This window comes from Nerophis ophidion, linkage group LG18 (genome assembly GCF_033978795.1).
Source record: "Nerophis ophidion isolate RoL-2023_Sa linkage group LG18, RoL_Noph_v1.0, whole genome shotgun sequence".
NCBI classification, from domain to species: Eukaryota; Metazoa; Chordata; class Actinopteri; order Syngnathiformes; family Syngnathidae; genus Nerophis; species Nerophis ophidion.
In genome coordinates this window covers 22,789,674-22,807,913 of record NC_084628.1, presented here as the reverse complement: position 1 = coordinate 22,807,913, position 18,240 = coordinate 22,789,674, and the positions used below count along the sequence as shown (strand labels likewise).

The 18,240-nt window shown below is 39.5% G+C and overlaps 1 protein-coding gene across 3 annotated transcripts in view; it reads right to left on the bottom strand.

Moving 5' to 3' along the window:
* LOC133536944 (fibroblast growth factor 12-like) overlaps positions 1-18,240 on the bottom strand; it is a 70,222-nt gene that overhangs the window by 12,165 nt on the left and 39,817 nt on the right. For all 3 annotated transcript variants that reach the window (XM_061877689.1, XM_061877690.1, XM_061877688.1), the window contains exons 2-4: positions 11,102-11,212; positions 2,982-3,085; positions 2,551-2,749 (exon numbers count right to left, since the gene is read on the bottom strand). In XM_061877689.1, the coding sequence (XP_061733673.1) occupies positions 2,551-2,749; positions 2,982-3,085; positions 11,102-11,212 (414 nt within the window). The remainder of the gene's footprint in view (positions 1-2,550; positions 2,750-2,981; positions 3,086-11,101; positions 11,213-18,240) is intronic.

Genomic DNA, 18,240 nt, shown 5'->3' with positions numbered 1-18,240 from the left:
TCGTTGTCACGCTAAGCCTATGCTAAGCAAACTTTGAAGATACATTAGAACCTCCAAGCCAAAGGTGTCTAACGTCCTGCCTGGGGATCATTTTGTCTTGTGAAAATAACACTGATTAGCTACGCAGCTGTAACACACAGCTAAAAAGTTTTGTTCAGACAGCTTAGCATATATTAATGTACAAAATGTATCAAGGTGCACGCAAACACAGGATTTTGTCTTTAAAAACAGGAAATATGAAAAACTTTATCCAAAGTGCCGATTATCTAATACTTCTTGCTTTTTGCCATCAAAAATGATCTCATGTTTTTTAAATCTAATTTAACAACAGAACCAAGTAATGAAGTTATTCTCAATTTCACTAGTTGTACTGTACCCCACCTTTATTGAACTCAATAGTCTGTCTCACATTTTTTTAATTCAAATTGCTTTCACTCACAACTTTTTTTGGTGGATTATTTTGCAGTCAAACTCAAAGAGAAAAATAGAAAAACAGAGACCGAGTCCCCATAGTGTGGGATTATTTGTTTGGGCACACGATGCCGCAGAATCAGCAAACAGACTAGTTTGATACTATGTGTGACCTGAGGCAATAGTTATATCAGATATCGGTCCAATATCGGCAAAAAAAACTATATCGGAATATATCGTTTGCATATAAAATGTCTGATACAAGCAATTCTGCAGTGTGTTTGCTTGTGGAAAGCTGGACCGCTAGTTAACATCTAAATGTTAACACACAATTTGTTCTATTTGAATCAAGTCATTTACAAAAGGTAGACTTAGTAGACAATAGGTTAGTCCGGGGGTCGGCAACCTGATGCTCTAGAGCCGTCTTTAGCGCCGCCCTAGTGGCTCTCTGGAGCTTTTTCAAAAATGCATGGAAAATGGAAAAAGATGAAAGGGAAAAAAATATTTTTGTTTTAATATAGTTTCTGTAGGAAGACAAACATGACGCAAACCTCCCTAATTGTCATAAAGCACACTATTTTTATTAAACATGCCTCACTGATTCAAGTATTTGGCGAGCGCCGTTTTGTCCTACTAATTTTGGTGGTCCTTGAACTCACCAAAGTTTGTTTACCTGTATAACTTTCTCCGACTTTCTGGGACATGTTTTATGCCACTTCTTTTTCTGTCTCATTTTGTCCACCAAACTTTTAACGTTGTGCATTCATGCACAAAGGTGAGTTTTGTTGACATTATTGATTTGTGTGTAGTGCTAATCAGACATATTTGGTCACTGCATGACTGCAAGCTAATTGATGCTAACATGCTATTTAGGCTAGCTATATGTACATATTGCATCATCATGCCTCATTTGTAGCTATATTTGAGCTCATTTGGTTTCCTTTAAGTCCTCTTAATTCAATTTATATCTCACGACACACTATCTGTATGTTATATGGCTTTTATTATTTTGCGGCTCCGGACCTGTTTGTTTTTGTATTTTTGGTCCAATATGGCTCTTTCAACATTTTAGGTTGCCGACCCCTGGGCTAGTCGGAGCTAGTAGCTACACAACGGCTAAGCACACAATAGCACACAAGCTAGACATGTGGAATCTGAGCCGAGGATGTTGTTGTGTGTGCAGACTTTTGAGACACTTGTGATTAAGAGCTATATAAATACACTTTGATTGATTGACATGTAATAATTAATTGAACAATATTGCAGTCTTAAACAACACATTTGTCAACATAAACAAGTATCAAATAATTATAGTAGCATATTACTTACACATACAAAGTCTTCATGGTAGAAGAAGCATATTAGAACTTATCCAGTAACAAATGTGTCCGCATCATTCAACTTACTGTGTCATGAGCTTAACTACAAAAATGATTGTGGCCACTAGGTGTTGCCAAAAACAAACACCACTTCATTTCAACTTCATTAAAAGACAGCATCAGCCTATTGCAGACGGTTGACAATAAATAGGTTAGTGTTTTTTTTATACCTACCATTGTTCTCTGTTTGACTCAGTTTACTCGATCAAACCTTTCATAACATTCCACATTACAAAATATGAAGTGTGTAGGATTCCTGCTGATATCATACCGGATCAACAGCCGTATCGGCCTATGCTGCAGGCTCCGATATCAGTATCGTATCAATTGAAAAAGTTGATATGTCATGTTTGATACATTTGGAAAAAATGCCGTACAAAAACGGAGAAATTTTGGTAAAAACAATGTTTCAAAATAAAAGTGGGGCAAACGAGCTCAGAGAGGTCTATCAAATCAAATCGAACTTTATTTATATCTAATCTGTCTTACACGGGCAAGTGGAAAACAAAGTGATGTACAAAACAAAACAAAACAAAAATACAAGAAGATAAGAAAACATACACATACACACAGACACACACAAAAAACACGATCAGAACTATTAGCAAACACAAAGCCTTAAGGATTTGAGGAAAAACGTCACCTTTGAGGCATCCACACAAGAGAATAACAAAAAAAAAAAAATATATATATATATATATATATATATGTAAAAATTAAAACGATAGACGTAAATGAGGGCGTTTTACGACGGTCTTACCTTCAATGGGTCTGGGGACAAAGTGCGAGCAGGGTTTGGTTTTCTTTACTCGGTTTCCCTTCATGATGACACCGTCCTTGTTGAGGCCCAGGAACCAGGCTCGGCCTGACTCGTGCTGCCGGTACAGCGTGGACGAGTAGATGACGTAGTAGTTCTCGAACACAGACTCCTTGAACTTACATTCGGCCGTGAAGATGTCCTGGAGAACACACACTGGCGTTAATATTTCCTTTTGCACGCAATCTCAATGAAGAGATGAGCGGAGACAATCGGCAGACGAGGAATGACACTTTAGGCTGAATAATGTATGGAACTGCATCAGTGACAAGGAGGAGTTGCAAGTATGAAGATGGAGGCGGACGTGAGGAAACATTGAAAAGTCAGCTGCCAGCAGATGAATGAGCACATGCGTGGATGGATGGTAATCTTACAGACGTGTAGAGGAAGCCCTCAGCATTCATGGCCATATAGAGTCCAGCCTTCACGCCCTGCATGGCCACCACCCGCAGACCCACTGGGATCAGGTTGAAGAGTGCTGCAGTAAAACAAAGACCACGGAGAGAGAAAGTGTGTATGCTCAAAAAGCGTCCAATCCTAATCTAAATCTTGTGCCTCATGCAGCGATTTTAGTCAGAGAGCAACAGTGGCCTCTGCTGGCAGCACTTTGTAATGTGTGAAAAACTACCTCGATGTAAAAACTTTTCGGTTCTCGAACAGGGTTTGTGAATTGAAAAGTTTGTAGAGTCATACGCATTTCTCCAAAAGAAACAATGTAAAAAAAGGATAATAGGTTCCAGCCTCGAAACAAGTCCATAATTTAGTTTTAAGGTTTCTGCACTTTGAATACAATATGAAGTACACCAACAAAGAGGTGATGAATTACAGTCTCAAACAGCACATTTGTCAATCTAAACAAGTATCAAATAATTATAGTATATAAAAGAGGTATAGACTACCTCTTTATTAACAAGGCAAAACAATGACAAGCTGAACTGTTCTGCATGCGCTGCTCTGCCAACACAAAAGTCCCTTTGGTGCCCTCACAAACGATCAGAAAAAACAAAACCCTCAGCTTTAATAACCATATTGCTACAATAATAAACATTTAAAAAAATCCAATCTGTCAAGTCTGGGGATAAACAATATTGAAGATTTATACATTGACTAAACGTTTTCCTTTTTCCAGCAACTTTGTGATCAATGTTCAGTCCCTAATCAACACGTTTGTTTTTAGAGATCTACAGATCCGCAGTTTTGTTCGTAATACTTTTTTCAGGTTTCCAAAACTTACCGACTGACAGTTTCAGATGCTTTTTGGACATTGCTTCCGACTTCAAATGTATTTACAATTACATTTTCATTCAAGCCCAGAGTCTCTTAATTCAATTAAGTCACTTTGCGAGGTTGACTTAGGAGTGACCTTATTTGAGGACAGCTGGACAGAGTTTTTAAGTAGAGTTCGTAAGTCTTCCATTTGTGCGAGACACAGCCTTATTCAATGCAAGCCAATACATCGTACTTATTATACCAAGGTCCGGCTGGCTAAGATGCATTAGGGAATATCGGTATGATCGGTGTCAACAGTCCCAGCTAATTTAATACATATGTTTTGGCTTCGCTCATCCCTGTGCAGTTATTGAGCTGACATTTTTAATACTTCGTCTTTGGTGAAAAGATAAAACCGAATCCTCTAAGCAGACTATTTGGAGTAACTTCTCTATCATCATTCTTTTAGCAAAGAACTTGGTAGCATCGACTACTTTGTGGGCTGGAAGACTTATTGTGTTAAATTGGAAAGCCACAGCGCATCCCTGCCACACCTGCTGGATTAGAGTGTGAATCAGGGAAGTGAATCATATTTATATAGCGCTTTTCTCTAGTGACTCAAAGCGCTTTTTCATAGTGAAACCCAATATCTAAGTTGCATTTAAACCAGTGTGGGTGGCACTGGGAGCAGGTGGGTAAAGTGTCTTGCCCAACGGCAGCGACTAGGATGGCGGAAGCGGGGATCGAACCTAGAACCCTCAAGTTGCTGGCACGGCCACTCTACCAACCGAGCTACACCGCCCAATTTATTTCCCGAAATCGGATACAATTACGACATTGAACGGTTGTTCTGTAAAGTTTTAGGAAGTATGGGGTGGTATCTTGAAACATGTAAAAGAGACTGATCTCAAATGTTACCTCAATTGAAAGGTAGATAATTGATGAGCCTTTTGTCTGCTTTTGTGTATTGCTGCACCGTGTTGGGGACACTTAGGAGTGCAGTTGTCTGTGGCTTCATGTCGATATTTGCTTGTACTTAATTGACTGATACATGTTTTGTTTTTGTTTTTTTCTTTTAAATGTTATATACAATTTTTGTGGGTTACTTGTTTGGGGGAGGAAAAAAAGAACATTTGACATGTGTTTAATTGTTATTTCTGGACTGCAATTATAAAAAAATCCAATAAGCCAATGTTTTAAAAAATAGTAAAATCCACTTAAAGTATGAGAGGGTAGAAAGGAGAAAATGTGGGATCCGAGCAGAGAATATCATTGTGGCTTGTGCAGCCCTTTGAGACACTTGTGATTAAGGGCTATAGAAATAAACTTTGATTGATTGATTCATTGATTGATTGAGAAAGGAAAGGCTGTATCCGTGCGCTCTTGGAAGAGTTGGCGCTGAACGAGAGGCAGTCTTCTCCTCTGCTGTGAAATAAGTCCGCTTTGGCATCTTTTTACAGAAAAGTCTGTTCTCATCCCAATGAAAAACTTGCTTTAGTACGAAGCCGGCATCCTCAATCTCTTCAATACGAGGAGCAAGCACAAAATGGCTGCCAGCGGGAGACAACATAAATGAAGCGTTCATATACAAAGACGTGGTTTGCAGACCGAGGCATATTTGTCCCGATCGAAAAGTTTGCAAATAGAAGGGTTCGTAAATCGAGGTTCCACTGTACTCAAAGAACAAACGCCGTTCCTCACTTTTCAATTGTAACGCAAGAAGCCATTTGAGCATGTTGGGGCGCTTCCGTGTCGGCGAAGGCTGTTGCGTAATGCCGCTTTAAGATGTCGCTGCAAACAAGATGGCAGTCTTTGAGCCAAGCAGAATGCAGTGGGATCATAAACATCTGTGTGGATTCTGGACTGGCTGGTGTACAAGCTGCTGTGCTGCCAAATGATAAAAGAGCATTGTGGGTGAGGATGAAGAGGAGGAAGGAGAAGAGGAGGCGGCCTGTGGCGATGGCTGATGTTAATCCTCTCAGGGAGAACTGGGAGACAAAGACCGGTTCTTTTTCCAAAGCATCGACATGAATTTAATCTGTAGGTCTTACAGTCCAAACTCCCGTTCAGTGCACGGATCGGATTTATTTACTATTGACATGTATGTCCATGTGATTCATGTGCGATATCACCGTGGTTGCATTTACTCAACACCTGAAACAACCTACATAGAACGCAGAGGTGGGTAGTAACACGCTACATTTACTCCGTTACATTTACTTGAGTAACTTTGGGGATGAATTTTACTTCTACGAGTAGTTTTTATGCAACATACTTTTACTTTTACTTGAGTATATTTATAGAGAAGAAACGCTACTTTTACTCCGTTCCATTTGTCTACATTCAGCTCGCTACTCGCTACTTTTTTTTAATCGATCTATTAATATTTCTTTTGGTTAATGACAGAGCTTCAAAGTAGAATCTACGCATGCCTGCGTTTCACCAATCACATGCAGTCACTGGTGACGTTGGACCAATCAAACAGAGCCAGGCGGTCACATAACCCGACTTAAACAAGTTGAAAAACTTACTCGGGTGTTACCATTTAGTGGTCAATTGTACGGATTATGTACTGTACTGTGCGATCTACTAATACAAGTTTTAATCAATCAATCAAAAGTGTAAAGGAAAAAAGACACTTTTTATTTCAACCGTACTTCCCGTCAAAAGCCTAAAGACTGATCGCACAGTTCCTGTCTTCACAATAAAAGTGCCGCTCCATCGCGCCTGCGCTAACAAAATAAGAGTCTCCGAAAACCAGCGCAAACAAGCTAGCAAGCCACGGAGTTTGCCGCCAATGTATTTCTTGTAAAGTGTATAAAAACGAATATGGAAGCTGGACAAATAAGATGCCAAAAACCAACGACTTTCATGTAGTATTGGACAGAAAAGAGGAACTTTTTTTCTCCTCCATTTGAAAACGTGGACGTCTGAATCCAATCATTGCAAGTCATCAGAATCAGGTAATACACCACCTTATATTCTTGTCTTCATGAAAGATAGGAATCTATATGTTAAACATGCATGTATATTCATTAAAACACTTTCAACATGTGAACAAAAACGGCAAAATAAATATAAATTATATACTGTATATATAAATATATGTGTATATATATACATATTATATATATATATATATATATATATATATATATATATATATATATATGATATGTGTGTGTATAAATGATTTGCGCGTGTATAAATGATATGTGTGTGTATAAATGATATGTGTGTGTATGTATATGTATATATGAGGTAGATCACCACGACTTGGTCATTTTCTATGTAATTGATAAACGTTGAAAAACTTTTTGGGGTGTTACCATTTAGTGGTCAATTGTACAGAATATGTACTGTACTGTACAATCTACTAATACATGTTTTAATCAATCAATCAATCAATCAAATCAATGAAGGCCTACTGAGGCTATGTGCTGTTAAGTTATTGTGGCTCAATGTGCCATTTTTTTTATTTTAATTTAATTTACTATTATTTAATATATATTATTGTTTTAGTTGCTTAAGAGTTATTCCTGGCTCTGAATTTGCTCATTGCTATTTTTATGTTTTTGTGCATTATTTGTTGCCGTAATCAGGTTACTCGTCAGTTACTCAGTACTTGAGTAGTTTTTTCACAACACACTTTTTACTTTTACTCAAGTAAATATTTGGGTGACTACTCCTTACTTTTACTTGAGTAATAAATCTCTAAAGTAACTGTACTCTTACTTGAGTACAATTTCTGGCTACTCTACCCACCTCTGATAGAACGTAGAAATTGTGTGTCTTTGCTGTAGAGCTGAATCTGAAATAAAATGCGGAATAACGGGAAAAGTCGGAATTTTGTGGATGCAGAAAATTGGCAGCCAGAATCTATCAATGCGAGAAAGGTTTAAATAGTTCCAGAAGTATGAAAAAAATTGTTTTTTTTTCAAATAACATTTTTGGGATGACTACAGTGGATTTTTGTGGAAGCTGGGAGTTTTTAGACTGTCAGAAACACACTTCCTCATTTATTGCTGTTAGTTGGTTACGAACAGGACTGCGATAAATACATTTGTGACAAGTACAAATCATTAACTAGATGTCTAATATTTTCATAGCAAAGCATAACAACATTTAAAAAAACCTTCTAAATACGTTTTTACAACATTACAAGAGCCCTCTAAACATGAAATAACACCACGTCGTCTCCTTTGTGCTCTTTTAATCCAGTATAATAATGACGCCAGAGGCTCAGCTCATCAGTGGCTACCATGCTGGTTGGTTTGCTCTCCTCTAGAGACCAATACTACTGTAATATTGATATTTTTAGTTTATTAAGTCATCTCTATGCTTGAAAATGCTAAACTGGAGACCAAAAATTGCGGAGTATGCTTTTAAAAAAATATCCCACCAAAAATACGCGATACGGTGAAGCCGCAATATGTCAAGCGCGATGCGGCAAGGGACGACTGTAGATAGCTTAAATGTTTGGAATTGTTTGAGAAATATGGCCATATTAAACATATTCATGTTTAAATTGGATTTTGTGTTTAGGGTAATGTGGTGAATGTTTTCTTGTTGGATGTTGAATCGGTTGAGGAATGTAGAACTTGTATAAAGTGTCCAAATAACAGTGAAAGGTGATTTTTTTTATTGTGGGGAAAGAATTATGAATAAGCTGGTAACTCAAAACATTCATATCGCTACCATTGAAATGTTTTAGTCAATTTAATCGGTTCCTAACCACCCCAAAACAGCACAATTTTAACATGTATCGTGCCTTTTAAAAATAAAAATAACATTTTAGATAAGAAATATATGAAAAAAAATTGTATATAATGTACTAACAGACTACTAACAGTAGTTTCATGAAGTAATGTAATAATGTACAGCATTTATTTTGGAGAGTGGACTTCTTCGGTATCTCATTCCAACTGATTCTACGTCAAATACACCCTCAGTAGCTTCTTCATGTTTTTATGGATACATGTCCACCGTTTAGGTATGATTTTATTGTCTTTGGCTTGCACAAAAACTGCCCCGTTTCAGTATTGTGCAAAATAGCAGTACTACGCTCGAACCCCTAAACATGTTTTTAATTATTTCTTTCTTTAATTCTGTGAATATCATTCACTACTTCTCGGCACTATCCTTTACGCTCACTTTCTTCAATTCCAATATTGGAAAAACAAAGTGATGTCAACCTCTACCTATAAGATAATGCCAGCAACTAGTGAGCAAGATTTAAATTGCAGTAGTTGAGCATCAAAAAACAGGACTAAATTAACATAACAAATAGAACGATTTTGGCTAGTCAGACATTTGTGTACTGTACTTAGGTCCTGAGAGCGCATATTTTGACACTATTGCAGTATTTACCTGCTTATTGTTCTTTTCTTCTTTTCACACTGTACATTCACCTTCTAGGACATATACATATATTTGCATACATAAATTCATACATATATAAATACATATATTATATTACTTCTTTCATCTCCGTAATATCGCTCAAATTTGTTCCATTTCGCCCACTAGCGACGCTGAGATCATTATTCATGCATTCGTTACGTCTCGTCTCAATTACTGTAATGTATTATTTTTGGGTTTCGCTTTGTCCAGCATTAAAAGATTACAGTTGGTACAAAATGGGGCTGCTAGACTATTGACAAGAACAAGAAAGTTTGATCATATTACGCCTGCACTGGCTCACCTGCGCACTTAAGATGTGACTTTAAGGTTTTACTACTTACATATAAAATACTACACGGTCTTGCGCCATCCTATCTTGCTGATTGTATTGTACCATATGTTCCGGCAAGAAATCTGGCTTATTAATTATTTCCAGAGCCCAAAAAAAGTCTGCGGGCTATAGAGCGTTTTCTATTCGGGCTCCAGTACTCTGGAATGCCCTCCCGGTAACAGTTAGAGATGCTAACTCAGTAGAAGCATTTAAGTCCCATCTTAAAACTCATTCGTATACTCTAGCCTTTAAATAAACCCCCCTTTTAGACCAGTTGATCTGCCGTTTCTTTTCTGCTCTGCCCCCTTTTCCTTCATGAAAGGTGGGGCACAGATTTGGTGACCACAGATGACGCGCTTGCTGTCCACAGTCAAATCCATGTCTTTATGGACCTTGCTGCGTGCACTTGTGCACAGTCATGTTGGAAAAGGAAGGAGCTTGTTCCAAACTGTTCCCACAAGGTTGGGAGCATGGGATTGTCCAAAACGTTTTGATATCCTGGAGCATTCAAAGTTCCTTTCACAAACCCAACTCCTGAAAAACAACCCCACACCATAATTCCTCCTCCACCAAATTTCACACAAGACACAATCCAGTCCGAAATGCACCGTTCTCCTGGCAACCTCTAAACCAGATAGCCAGATGGAAAAGCTTGATTCATCACTTGAGAGAACACGTCTCCACTGTTCTAGAGTCCAGGGGCGACATGCTTTACACCAGTGGTCCCCAACCACCGGGCCGCAGAAGAATTTTTTATAAAAAAAAAATAAATAAATAAATAAATAAAGTTTTTCTTTTTTCATTAAATCAACATAAAATACACAACATACACTTACAAATAGTGCACCAACCACAAAAAACTCCCTTTTTCATGACAAAGAAGAAAAAAAAAAAAAAAAAAAAAAAAAAAAAAAAGGGACACCCCCCCGGGCCGTGGGACAAATTATTAAGCGTTAACCGGTCCGCGGATACAAAAAGGTTGGGGACCACTGCTTTACACCACCGCATCTGACGCTTTGCATTGGACTTGGTGATGTATGGCTTAGAGCAGTGGTCCCCAACCACCGGGCTGGGCCGTGGCCCGATTGAAGAATTTTTTATAAAAAAATAAAATAAAAATAATTTATTTTTTTAAATATTTTTTTATTATTAAATCAACATAAAAACACAATATACACTTACAATTAGTGCACCAACCACAAAAACCTCCCTTTTCATGACAAAAATGTCCCTTTTTCATGACAAAGAAGAAAAATAAAATAAAATCTAAAAAAATAAAGAAAAAAAACATACATATATATATATATATATATATGTATGTTTTTTTCTTTATTTATATATATATATATATATGTATATATATATATATATATATATATATATATATATATATATATATATACATACATACATAATGTGATTTCACATATATACATATATGTGAAAGCCAGCTAACGTCTCCAGATTTCACTCCATGATTCCAAATAGCTGGTGCGTTTGGGAAAGAAGGTGGACACACGCGAGCCGTGTGGAGTTAAAGAGAAAACTCACTGTTGTCGCTGTTCTCGTCCTTGTTTCCGTTGATGGTTCCATCAGGCTGCATCTGCAGGAAGAAGCCCTGCTCGCTGAAGAGTCGCGTCACGATACCCTTCAGCTGCGGCTCTGAAACACAACATACACACTCTCAAAATACAGTTTGGGATCAACATTTGAGTGCTCCAAAGGCATCAGCACCCTTTTTGTCCACTTTGAACACTCTCAGCACATTTATTATTCAAGCGCAGGATTATATTTGACGTTAGCGCAGTAGCAACATGTGTCGTCATGTTAGTGGCCATTCAGTGCTTTTCTGTGTTCTGACACAGGCTCGCTTCACTCTGACATCCTTTAAGTTTGTTGCGTACAGAGATGTACCAGCCCCAACAGTAAACTGCAGTCAAATTCTAGACGGTATGTATTACCATTTAATATTTTTAGAATTGATAATCTGTCCCCTATTTTCACAAGTACAACAATTCACTTGCAATGTTGGCGACTACAAAGCGATATTTTCATTTTTAAACCAGTATTGAAAACATCATTTTACACAGTCATATATTTTCATCATCATGATTTTTACTTTTTTTAATACAGAGAAAAATTTACATTGTTTTATTCCACTATCAAATTTGTTCCATAAACTAACACCTTTGATTGAAATACTTTATTTCCATTCTAACTGTTTTACATCTAGATTTACTAAAGCTCTCAGTTCCTTTGTGAATATAATTACTTTCTCTTTTTACAAATCTGTTTTGAATGTTGTCTGGTAGAAATGTTGCATGTGCTTTGTACATGATGTTTAGGATGTAAAACTCTACCACTTCATGAAATTTCAAGAGGTTTAACTGTAACTGTTTGAATATTGGGTTTGTGGGTTCCCTACTTGCAGTTTCAGAAATGTTTCTTGCGGGTCTCTTCTGCAGAAGGAAGATTGGGTTTAAATATATTTTACAGGAACTACTCCACACTTCAATGTTGGATAGGGAACAATCAGTGAGTTACACAACATATACAATGTTTGATTGAGCAATTCCTTTACTTTGTGTAAAATAGCCACAGTTTTAGATATTTTAATCTTTGTATCATTCATATGTGATTATCAACAAGGATACAAAAGACATTGACTTATTTTTGATTACTCAATCTATTATTAGAATGCAGGAAAGCTACTTGCAGTAGCAGCCGTCCATGACAAAAAGTCGGGCCATTCCTCCAATGTCTCCAATGCCATTGATGTGCCGCAACCAGTGGCGACTGCTGTCCGCCCCACTTGCCAAGCTGGAGTCACAGGAACACATTGTGACAGCAATGGGTGGCAAAATGCTAAATAAAAAAATCTCTTTATAAATATTAAAATGAATTTGAGGTATTAAATGCATTGGTGAAAAAGTGAATACTCTGTCCTTGCCTCGATCTTTTTACATTGTTGAAATGAAATGTTGGCAAAGCCCAAACGACTACTTCCGCGTGTCACCAAAGTTACCACAGCATGTAGAAATATGCGTAAGTGAAGCATAAATGTTGTCTGTCTATCTGTGTTGGCCCTGCGATGAGGTGGCGACTTGTCCAGGGTGTACCCCGCCTTCCGCCCGATTGTAGCTGAGATAGGCGCCAGCACCCCCCGCGACCCCGAAAGGGAATAAGCGGTAGAAAATGGATGGATGGATGGAAGCATAAAGTTGGCATGGGGCAGCACACATTTCCACGTCCAGTTCACTCTTGATACATCTCATCTTTTAGCCTGGGCCGATTACACATTTTGCTGGAAGATATATTGACCTACAAATTATTGCCGATAGACGATATAATTCCTTTTTTTGAGACCAAATTAACCATTGATGTAGTGATGTAATGATAATAGAAAATAATAACAGTTATAACATTTGGAGTTAAAACTTTTAAATATCCATGTTTAATAAAACAAACAAATACTAAAAATAAAGAATACTCTGTTAACAAATTTTTGCAAAAAAAAAAAATCCCAACCAAAAGCAATTGAATAGGTTCTGTCGCTGTTGGGGGATGGAGGACCCTCGAATATACAGAACGATCCATCCATCCATTTTCTACCGCTTATTCCCTTTAAGGTCACGGGGGGCGCTGGTGCCTATCTCAGCTACAATCTGGCGGAAGGTGGCGTACACCCTGGACAAGTCGCCATCTCATCGCAGGGCCAACACAGATAGACACACAACATTCACACTCACATTCACACACTAGGGCCATTTTAGTGTTGCCAATCAACCAATCCACAGGTGCATGTCTTTGGAGGTGGGAAGAAGACCCTCGCAGTCACGGGGAGGACATGCAACCTCCACACAGAAAGATCCCGAGCCCGGGATTGAACCCAGGACTACTCAGGACCTTCGTATTGTGAGGCAGACACACTAATCCCTCTACCACCATGCTGCCCTATTCTCAACTAAACAATAAATAATATAATATAATTGCAACCAATATGATCACCGTATTGTTGAATTTGCTCTAAAGGTATCTATACACACACTAAGTTCTTCCATTTTAATTTGTAAACGTTTGCCAATGTTTCTTTTAATAAATGCAAATTGGGTGATCGGTTGTTTCTTACTTCCGTTTTTATGACGTCACATGAGCTCACTTCCTGTTGAACAAAGTCGTTGTCGGTCTGTTTCAACACCACAGAATATTTGCGGGGCAGCGTGGCTCGGTTGGTAGCGCGGTCGTTCTAGCAACTTGAGGGTTCTAGGTTAAATTCCTGTTTCCTCCGTCCTAGTTTATTTAGTTTAGTTTATTATTAAGGATCCCCATTAGTCTACACCGCAGTGGAGACTATTCTTCCTGGGGTCCAGGCAAAAAACATCACACAACCACAAAACAAAAGATTAAAATGTACATCATGATCCAATAATAAATTGTCATAATACAAAAAAAAAAAAAGTTACTGCCTTTGGGCAAGACACTTTAGCCACCTGCTCCAAGTGCTCCCCATCCATCCATCCATCCTTCTTCCACATATCTGAGGTTGGGTCGCGGGGGCATGAGCCTAAACTCATTTTGGTCGCTTGTCCAGCCTCTCCCCAGCCACATCGTCCAGCTCTTCCAGGGGGATCCCGAGGCGTTCCTAGGCCAGCCGGAAAACAGTCTTCCCAACGTGTCCTGGGTCTTCCCCGTGGCCTCCTACCGGTCGGACGTGCCCTAAATACCTCCTTAGGGAGGCGTTCGGGTGGCATCCTGACCAGATACCCGAACCACCTCATCTGGCTCCTCTCAATGTGGACAAGGAGCGGCTTTACTTTGAACTCCTCCCGGATGGCAGAGCTTCTCACCCTATCTCTAAGGGAGAGCCCCGTAACCCGGCGGAGGAAACTCATTTTGGCTGCTTGTACCCGTGATCTTGTCCTTTCGGTCATAACCCAAAGCTCATGACCATAGGTGAGGATGGGAACGTAGATCGACCGGTAAATTGTGAGTTTTGCCTTCCAGCTCAGCTCCTTCTTCACCAAAACGGATAGATACAGCGTCCGCATTACTGAAGACGCCGCACCGATCCGCCTGTCGATCTCACAATCCACTCTTCCCTCACTCGTGAACAAGACTCTGAGGTACTTGAACTCCTCCACTTGGGGCAGGGTATCCTCCCAAACCTGTAGATGGCGCTCCACCCTTTTCCAGGCGAGAACCATGGACTCAGACTTGGAGGTGCTGATTCTTATCCCAGTCGGTTCACACTCGAATGCGAACCGATCCTGTGAGAGCTGAAGATCCTGGCCAGATGACGCCATTAGGACCACATCATCTGCAAAAAGCAGAGACCTAATCCTGTAGCCACCAAACCGGATCCCCTCAACGCCCTGACTGCGCCTATAAATTCTGTCCATAAAAGTTTTTAACAGAATCTGTGACAAAGGGCAGCCTTGGCGGAGTCCAACCCTCACCGGAAACGTGTCCGACTTACCGCCAGCACTTCCCACAGGACTTCCCGAGGGACACGGTTGAATGCCTTCTCCAAGTCCACAAAGTACATTTGGACTGGTTGGGCAAACTCCTATGCACCCTCAAAGACCCCGCCAAGAGTAAAGAGCTGGTCCACAGTTCCATGACCAGGACGAAAACCACACTGTTCTTCCTTATTCCAAGGTTCAACTATCCGGCGTAGCCTCCTCTCCAGTACACCTGAATAGACCTTACCGGGAAGGCGGAGGTGTACTCCCCACACTAGTTTAAATGTAACCTAATGGTGTAGATAATGGATTTCATTATGTAAAGCGCTTTGTGTCTCACTGGTACTCATTGATGGTGGACGCTCCCTTTCCCTCTTCCTTATCTCTTCTGCTTGCTTCTTTGTCTTGTCTTAACTTTCTTTTTGCACTGCTCTTCAAATCTAAACAATGGAACTAATTAACTTGCCTCTCAACAAAAATGACAAGATCTTGGGTTTGGGGGAACCTGCCTGTCTTGACGGAGTGGTTGTCGATGGACACATGGAGGACTTTTGGGAGAAGAAGGAGTGCCGCGTGCCTGGTGACCGTGTCAGTCGAGGACGTTGAAGATATCCACCGATTCGGAATTATGACAACAGGACATTTGCTGATTGGAGTAAGTGTTTTGTATGGTTTGTCGACAAATTGGAAGTTGCTGGCAGCCTTCAAAGTACCCGAAAGCTGCCACGTAGAAAATGGATGGATGGATGGATGCGGGCAGAACTGTGAACACTTTGTGAGATGGATAACATCGGGCCATCTGCCCTGCAGGATGAAATTGAGGACCAGTAATAGACAATTAAGAGTGAAAAGCACATTTTATTTTCACTCGCATACAAAACATTCTAACTTGGATTGCTTCCCTGGCTTCGAGACTCTCCCGAATGACAGTGCGGCGAAGACACAAAAACTCCCTTCTTGTCTCTCATGGCTGATTGCAAGAGCAGGCTTACACACACACACATGCATCCACGAAAAATACACGCCACACACACACACACACACACACACACATACATACTCCAGTCCCATCCCACGCCTTCAACGCTTCACCTCACGTGATGGGGGTGATGAACTGCTGAGCAGCGCTTTAGATAGCAGCAGCCTGCCATTGTTGCCCCCAGTCCTTCCCCTCTGTTGCAAGTTTTGTGGATTCTATGTAACATGTTTATGTGTGCTTATGGCAATTACGTTTTTTTTTCTTGGCCTCAGCCTGGATCCCCTCCCCAGAAGCCCAGGCTGAGACCGAACCTTTTTTTTTTACACATCCCCCCACAACGTTTACCTTTTTCCCACCTATCTAAGGGGAAGCTGGCTGTTCTGTACGGCTGCTCTTGATTGGTATTGTGCTGCAAATCTGAATTTCCCCTTGGGAACCAACAAAGTAAACGAACCAGAGAAAAAACACTATAGAAATATACTTCACTTACAACTGGGAAGTTTATATCAACAACTTTGTGCAAAAACAGCACAGCCTTTATGTTTAATGTAAATACTCTCTTAGTTGCTAAGACAGCAATGTGTTTATGAAAATTTAGATTGTAGTATGACATTTTTTACTGGAAAATTACATTAATGCCTCTTATTTTCATGATACCACATTTTCTCCATCATTTTAATTCAATACGGTAACACGAACCATCAGGAGTTTTACAGCGGTTATCATTATTACTGTTTTTATGCTTGTAACAATAACAAAGCATGTATGACGCTTCAAATTATACAGAATTTATTCATTGGCTTATCGAATATCGGCTCAGGCATACTCATCTTCGAAAAGAAAAAGGGCGTAAGCCAGTTTTTTTTTTTTGCGTCCAACATAGAAAGGTTCTGTGGCGTTCCGCCTCAGTGCCAGTGAGCAAAAACTCAGAACTCAGCAACCAGCTGATTAGATGATGCTCCACATGACAATGTGGGCCAGGAGTACTTAACACTGGCAGAAATAGACCAAAACATACTGAGACCAATGTGGAGCACACACACACACACACACACACACATGCAAAATCCTCGAGTCCACCTGTGCAACAAATCCAGATCACACCTGACCAAAGGAAGTTAATACTAGCAGAGCAAACTGTCTCTACAACCCGCATGTGTGAACGCATCCTAACAGAATTCTCCAACCACGGCACCTCACGTTTGTTCGCATGCGTGCTTTTGAAAGGGTGTTCTCCTCCAAAAGTTGCCTTCTGCTTCTCCAGGAGGGCGTAGAAAAAATGTGAGAATCTCAGGGCAAAGTGTGGATGATTAACTGGAGTTGTTGTACTTTGTGTCGTTTTGAAGCAAACTGTGTCACGTCCCTTTAAGAAGCTGTCGCCACGGAAACGCTGCAGCTCATAAATGTGTAACATGAAAGCTGTCAGATGTGCTGACATTATTTCTCCGGCGACAAAACATGTGATCTCACAATGAGAGCCTTCTGTTTTTTCCTTCCAAGTGAACCCAAAACAGAAAGTATTCTTAAAAATTAACCATGAAACTATGTTAGGGGCTAACGATGTCCTAATACAACCTTTTCACTTGTGATACGATACCGATATTGTAACTTTGAGTTTTGGCCCGCACCGATATTAATCTGATATATATACATACTTTTATTATTTTGTAGTTTGGAATGCTAGAAAAAGTTTGATCAAGTAAAAATACTCAAGGAACAATGGTAGGTATGAAAACCCTAACCTTATAACATAGCAACACTTTTGAAGTCAAAGGTGTTAAAGGTGACCTACTAAGCAAAATGTACTTTTCTTACCTTTTGGTACAGTTTTTTGTGTATTTGGGATCTGCAAAGAACTCTGAAAATGTGAAATAAAACCATGGAGGCCTGGCGCAGATATTTAGCAGGCACAAGACATTAAAACAACGTTGAGAACTTGTTGAATTTTTTTTTTTTTTTTATAAATACGGCTACATACCCTTTACTGCCATTCGGACTAAAAATTCCACGTTATCTGTTTTCCCACAATATGATACGTTTAATTTGTGTTAAGCCCCTGAAGGAATAAATAAAGTACTATCTATCTATCTACTTTCCAATAAACTTCTGCCTGGGAGACTTTGTATGTGTACGTAATATGCAACTATAAATATTTAACATCCGCTTATATTAACAAATGTGGTATTTTAGCCTGCAATATTGTTTAATAAAGGACACGTATTACGTTTGTCTAGCTTGTGTGCTATTTT